This window comes from Populus nigra, chromosome 7 (genome assembly GCF_951802175.1).
Source record: "Populus nigra chromosome 7, ddPopNigr1.1, whole genome shotgun sequence".
NCBI lineage: Eukaryota > Viridiplantae > Streptophyta > Magnoliopsida > Malpighiales > Salicaceae > Populus > Populus nigra.
In genome coordinates, this window is record NC_084858.1 from 4,392,454 (window position 1) to 4,399,205 (window position 6,752).

Below are 6,752 nucleotides of genomic sequence, written 5' to 3' on the forward strand. Positions count from 1 at the left end.
CAGAAAACATGCCATTGGCTAACTGTCGACCTTTTCTTGCACGCATGCATGTGCCACAGCCATGGAGCCATAGCCAGTCTCGGTGCCAAGAAATGAAGTTAGCTAGGATTATACAGGCTACGATAATCCCAAAATGTTAGCCGTCAGATTTTGCCAATTATATGAAATGAAATTTGCAGGGAGGGGGTGTGGTTCCCAAGGAATTCAAAAAAAGTTGAATCATTAGGCACTTTATGAATATTGGGTCTCGAGCTCGAGTCTGATACATACAATTAAGACCGTGATGAGCGACCATCCTTTTGATTTAACTTGTTTCTGCCACAACGTTGTTGTGCCTCTCAGTGATTTGCTCTTTCTTCCTTGCTTGCAGCAAGATGTAATTTTTCTTACAGTGTACAGTGTACTTGTGTAATTACCGGATAACTGCTGCAGGAATATTGTAAGAATATTTCATTTACATTAGGACCCAATGGACATAATAAATCTAAAATTCCTTCTGGTGCGATTTATCTTTTTGAAAAAAAAAAAAAACTTATGTTAAAAACCAAGTTTTCAGGGTGCAATTTGTCTAGAACAAGATATATCAAAAGGATTATCCTGTTAGGCTGGATTACATGTTAAATCTAAGTTTTCAACGTGCAATTTATCAAGAAAATATGCTAAACCCGTACTTGAATTCTTTCATTTCCTTTGAATTCATATGCGTGTGTTACTGTGAATTGAAAAAAAAATCTAAATATGTAATAATAGACTTAACAATTGTTTTTTAAAGTATTTTATATTTAAAAATATATTAAAATAATTTTTAATATCACAATATTAAAGAATATAAAAAATTAATTTTACACAAAATAAAAAAAAATTGAAACACAGCTACCAACCAGAAAAAAAACCCTCGAGGAGTAAAATCTTGAAACAGTGTTTGTTCCGTTAAATCAGAGCAAAAGAAGTTATTGATTCTTTTTGGCAGGGATTTATTTCCACATTAAGTTAACTGTGTTCTTTTCGGACTCCCAGCATGTCAATCAATGGATTCCATCAAGTTACTGCACGTTGAGAAGGATGCCAAACAATGCTATTCCCATGACAGCGTGCTTTTCAAACGAATTTAAGCCTCTTGCGTTTCTACTTCTCTTTGGATATTTTAGAATCCTGTCACATTTTTATAAAAGTTCCAGGGTAATAGTAATTGTAGAAAAATTACATAATTTAAACATAATTGCTATTAAAAACAACGACCGAACACAATCATTCTTGAAAATAATCCAGTTCTAAAAATAATATCCCTCTTAATTTAATCAACGTATATAAAAAATAAATTTAAAATTTTATAAAAACTCAATGGCTAATAAATAATGGGTCATCAGAAATATACTGGAGTTCTGTTTCTAACACATCTAGTAACATTTAAAAGATCTTAACAAGATAATTCTAACCACAACTTGAAAAACTGATCATAATTTATTAGGTATTTTGTTTGAGGTTAATCTAGGGTTAATTACAATATTTTTTTATGTTCTTTTAAAGTGTAGTTAGAATATTCTTGTTGAGGTCTTTCTAACAGTATCGAGTATGTTGAAAATAAAGTCTATGTATTCACGATGAACTCTTCTTTCTTTTTCCTTTTCCCTCTCTCGTCATATCACGTTATCTTTTTTTTCTTTCTTGACTATTGAATTTTGAATCTTATTTTTTGATAATTAGATTTTCATAAATTTTTTATTTATTTTTATTTAGGTTAATTAATTTGCAAGAGAAAGATGTTTTGAAACATTCATTGAATATCATTATTTCAAACAACAGTTATATAGAAAAATATATTTTGAGACATGATCGTGTGTCCACAAAAATAATATTCTAAAATATGATTGTTTTTAAATTATCAAATAACTTTTCAATATATATTATTGATCTAAAACTCAAAGCAATCTATGCTAATTTTTTTTTTTCAAAAATCCCTCTCATTCAAAGGATAATTTTCCCTTGTCATTTCCTTTTCCTTTTCTTTTTGCTTCGAATCTACACCTCGCTATAATAACGTGTGAAAGTGAGAGAGAGATACATCGGAGCACGATTTCAACGCGGACTTTGAAAAGAGAACAACCTTTTTGGTTTGTTAACTAATTTTTTTTTTCTCATCTTGCCATTTAAATACAGTAATCGTCTTCTACTGTATCAAAAGGAGTTTAATTAGTATCTTTGAACTCCATACCGACAGGCAATTTCAAGAAACAAAGACAACGACGACGACCCATGGGATAAAGCAAAAAGGTTAGCGATAAATCTTTACTAAGAAATGCTCCTCAATGTTCTACATGAGATACGTGCTTTTCCAATCATTGACTTCATTAATCATTATAATGTATATTAGGACTTGGAAAGAAAATTCCGAATAATCAGAGGTTTTTGGATCTTGTTAGTAGAACATTCTGAATCATGGCTTCCATGCACTGTGGCACCCCCGTGCATGCATTACCTTGAAGTGGAAATTTAATTTTTTATTTTGTTTATTTGTTGCCTTTTTGTTTATACATTAAAAGTGGATTAATTGTTCATTATGCTCGACGTTAATTTGAGAGTAATTTAAACAGTTAATAGTAGCTGTATTTATTTAAAATATGATATAAACATCTTTCTTATATCACCGGATCATCTTTTATTTTTTACTTTTTAAAAAATAAACCACCATCAAGAGCACTTTACACCAAGCAATTCACATTAACAGCATGGAAATTTTAGCTGCCGCACCATGGAAAAGATGCAACTCGAAGAAAAGGACATGAACGAATGAATTTGACAATCATAAATAGCAAGGAGAACAACTCTATGATTTGGCGGGCAATTCCTTCCCTCACCATAATACTACAAAATATTAATAAATCCAAGTATAAGCATCAAGAGGGTAGTGTCCTGTTAACCTGGGGTCGGAGCGTTCAGCTTGACTGGGTCAAGGATGGGACATTTAGCAGTCTGTATACCTACCTTAGCTTAAAGCTAGCAAATAATACACCTAGTGGATTAACACCTAATCTCAGGCTTTTCGAACTTAGAATCTCATAGGGTCTCTGTGTTGTTACTATGCTATACGTACTCATCTAGCTCTCTCAACTTTACAGATTGATTATTGTCTAATATATATCCCTTTGAAAGGTCAAGGAGGCACACACAGTGTTTGCCATAACAGCTGTGAACAACACAGATCATTTAACGTATCAAGTTTGAGACCCTCCTCCAGCCACAGTTTTCTTCTGTTACAATAGAATATGAAGAGTTTGTTAGAATATAATAAATCATTTTCTGTAATTTCAACTAATTGTTTAAGTTTTTAAATTGAATTAGTTTTTTAATATGATATTAAAATTTTGATAATCAGGTGGTCACAAGTTTAAATTTCACCATCTTTATTTATTTGATAAAAATAAAGCACAAGGTAATATGGATATGTGCAAGTTTCAAAGCCGAAAAGCTTTTACTTGAGAAATTATTTTAAAAAATTATAAATTATACCTTGAAATCTCATTTAACCGCATAAACTTTTAAATTGAATTAGTTCTTTTACAAAGTTACCCTCTTCGTGTGGACTACGTCCCCAAGCTCTCATAAAGAAGAAGTTTGAAATTATAGCAAATATGTTTCTTCTGTGGAGTCGAAAGTAGGAACTTTAGGACGCTGGGCCAACTTGAAATTTGTCGTGGTGATGAGTTGAAGTTACAAAATCTGGGCCTTTATTTGATCTTTCTTTTTTACTGTTACCCAATATTGCAATAGTTCACGAACTAGTCAAAATACAAGTCAGTGACATAGTTTTGATTTTTTTACACTTAAGCCCATAAAAAACTTAGTCCTGCTTTGAGCTGATGATTATATATGCAAGCTGGGTCTTTATTATAAACCCATGACATGCCAATAACTGGCTTTTATTCTATTCTATCCCAAAAGCCCATCTGACCACAAAAAAATTGCATGACAACGAGGTGTTAAAGTGAAAAATATTATCTAATTTTATATCTTTTTGCCATTTTTTTGTCCCTCTTAACCAGTTGCATGTACATTTTTTTTTTTTTTGCTTTTACTTATGATCCAGCATTTTATTAATAATCTTAAAAGGGCCTTTACCCCCTTCAACATCCATGCCTTGCCCCGCCATTTGATAGAGAGAGGGACAGCATTTATTTACTGGTGTAGAAAAAGAAACATATCAAACACAAGCAAGGACATGCCCTCCCCACAAGGCAAGAAAAGAGAAGAAGAAAAGAACATTGAAGCGTAGTGGATAATACTATAATATATAGTGCTAACTTTATACTATTCTTCTACATTATTTAGTTCTGTCGTGTAGAATGATATCAGATCAAACTCTGTGCGTAGAGATAGATATTCACATTAGTGGGGAAGGCAAGACCCTCATTTCCAAATCCCATCGTCACATGGAGAGCAACCCTCTTGTGCAATATCGGTGATCTGGACTCCTGAATCGTATGTCATCCCGGGCTTCCAATCTTCAGGCAGGACATTCCGAGCCCAAATCCATTTCCCATCAAATCCAGCTGTTATCACGAATCTGAATTGAAGTGCCCCTGATGGAACTCTGTCCGAGTCCCACACTGCCCCATAGTTCCGGCTCATGAAACCCCAGTTCGAAGAACCAACCTATGAAAATTTAGCAAAACCATCCAAACGTCAGCACAAGTTTAAGAATTGCAATGGCACGTGTAAACATGGTTTGAAAATGCGTTCTAAATGATGTCATAAAAATTTATTTATTTTTATTTTTTAAATAATTTTGATATGATAATATTAAAAATAAATTTTAAAAAATAAAAAATATATTATTTTAATATATTTTTAAATAAAAATTTTTAAAAAACAACAACACCGTAACATGGGTATGTTCAAGCTAACCTTGGCAAAGTCAATAGCTACCACTTCTGTCTGACCACCTTGATACAACAATTTAATGGCCAAGTAATTTGAGTTTTTGCTTGATTCTTCTACTCGGACAGCCATATTCTGGTTTTTGTATTCACAAGGTACCCTGATCAATGAAACAAAGCAGATTCAAATTAGCATAAGATCACTTTTTTGACAAGTTTTTTTTTGGTGTTTGCATAATAATTCTTTAGCAATGGAACCCTAAAACGTGGACAATGCTAGCTGTCTAAATTTATGCAAATCCCCATCAGTCATAGTCAGGTTACCTACGATTTTGTGGACAGCCTATTTTGACCGTTACTAGCATTTATTGTCCTGGTTCTCTGTCCCACGGAACCGGACCAACTTTACTGTATAAAATTATATGAAGTTTGTCCATGCCATATTGATATCTTCTTGTGGTTGGTGTAACCAAATCATTACTGGAAAAAGCAACTAGGAAATAAAACATCATGCTGATTAATTAAATAGATGATCATTAACTTAACCAAGAGAGATTAATATCAATCATGATAATTAAGATAACATAAATCCTTGAATACATGGTCTCACCTCTTGTATTCCACTTCCACAATCCCTTGTTTCAAGATGTTCCGACCCATATCCTTGTTGGCCATGGCCATGAAGGCTCTGCTGCTAAGAACAAAGTCAGTCTGGTTATTGCGATTGAGATCAGTCACAATCACTCTAGTCCCTTCTCTACTGCATACAGTTGTGTCTTTGCATCTTATCTGCGAGTAATTACAATAACATGATCAATGAACTGAAAATTCCACAAGAGGTAAAGCAGGCAAGTGGTGTGGTCTCCGGTGCTGACCTGAAAACAAGCACCACATCCAGATCCATCTTTATAAAGGGAAGAAACAGCAGCTGCGAGGTGTCCACTGTTAAATCCTGTCGCCATGGAACCATATCCACAAGCCCCAGCTGCACCAAAACAAAAAAACATATTACCAATTAAAAATCTCATTAAAATATGATAAAAAAAAATCAAAATTGAAAAAGAAATCACGACCCCCTTACATGAGAGTGCTGAGGCTCTGGAGAAATATGCGACCTTAGATTGGTGGACACATCGATCACAAGCAGTAGCATAGGAGATAGCCAGGAAAAGAAAGCAAATAAAGATAGCCATTTTGTTCTTCAAGATGTCAGAAAAGAAATTAAGCAATGGAGGCTAGTGAACGTATAAAAACAGGATTGATATTTGATGACATGAGAGGAAGAAATAACAGAGGTATTTATAGGGCAGTTATGGCTGCGGTGTGGACTACAGGTCAGCATTAGACCCATAAAAAAGGTCGAATATCTTGATGAACTTTATTATTTCATATGTATAAAATAAAAAATATGCTCAGAAGTGGAGGTTTTCCATAGGAAAGAGAACGATAGAAGACGCGGCTAGAACCTAGAGATGATGGGGTCAAGCACCGACTATTTGTCTATGCACTTACAGCTTTGGAGCGAGAATACGAGAATATGATTATGTAAGAGAATGGTGGGTTTTGTTGGTGAGGGCAGGTTGCTTTTTGCACACCTGAGGAGGAGAAGTTTCTTCCTTGATTCCATTCCCTACACAATCACACTTTTGATGCTTTGGGAGAGAGGTTGCCTGGACGTTTTTTTTTTAAATTCCAAAGAATACTGAAGTCTTGAGATGTCTTAAATTTTGCGCTACGTTTGCCAAACTTCAATGAAAATGTAAAAAACAATTCTTTGGTGAAAATTTAAAGAAGATAGGGAGATAGAAGAAATTAAAACTGCAGAGAATAATAGAGAATACAAAAATGCAACATATAAGGGATGTTTGATTACATTTG

General features: G+C 33.7%; 1 protein-coding gene across 1 annotated transcript; it reads right to left on the reverse strand.

The window, feature by feature from the left end:
* Positions 1 to 4,146: 4,146 nt before the first annotated feature.
* LOC133698826 (expansin-like A2) lies at positions 4,147 to 6,332 on the reverse strand. The gene is made up of 5 exons (XM_062121909.1): positions 5,956 to 6,332; positions 5,750 to 5,859; positions 5,485 to 5,663; positions 4,903 to 5,035; positions 4,147 to 4,650 (listed from the first exon to the last, which is right to left on the reverse strand). The coding sequence occupies exons 1-5, from the start codon at positions 6,065 to 6,067 to the stop codon at positions 4,405 to 4,407; spliced, it is 780 nt and encodes a 259-aa protein (XP_061977893.1). The 5' UTR covers positions 6,068 to 6,332; the 3' UTR covers positions 4,147 to 4,404.
* Positions 6,333 to 6,752: the final 420 nt, after the last annotated feature.

Bases quoted from the DNA above. Each gene is read 5' to 3' on its own strand.
- LOC133698826 (XM_062121909.1), bottom strand. From the start codon at position 6,067: ATGGCTATCTTTATTTGCTTTCTTTTCCTGGCTATCTCCTATGCTACT. The intron at 5,664-5,749 runs GTCAGCACCGGA...AATTACTCGCAG, and splicing joins GATGTGGTGCTTGTTTTCAG to ATAAGATGCAAAGACACAAC. The intron at 4,651-4,902 runs GTTAGCTTGAAC...AAATTTTCATAG, and splicing joins TAGCTATTGACTTTGCCAAG to GTTGGTTCTTCGAACTGGGG.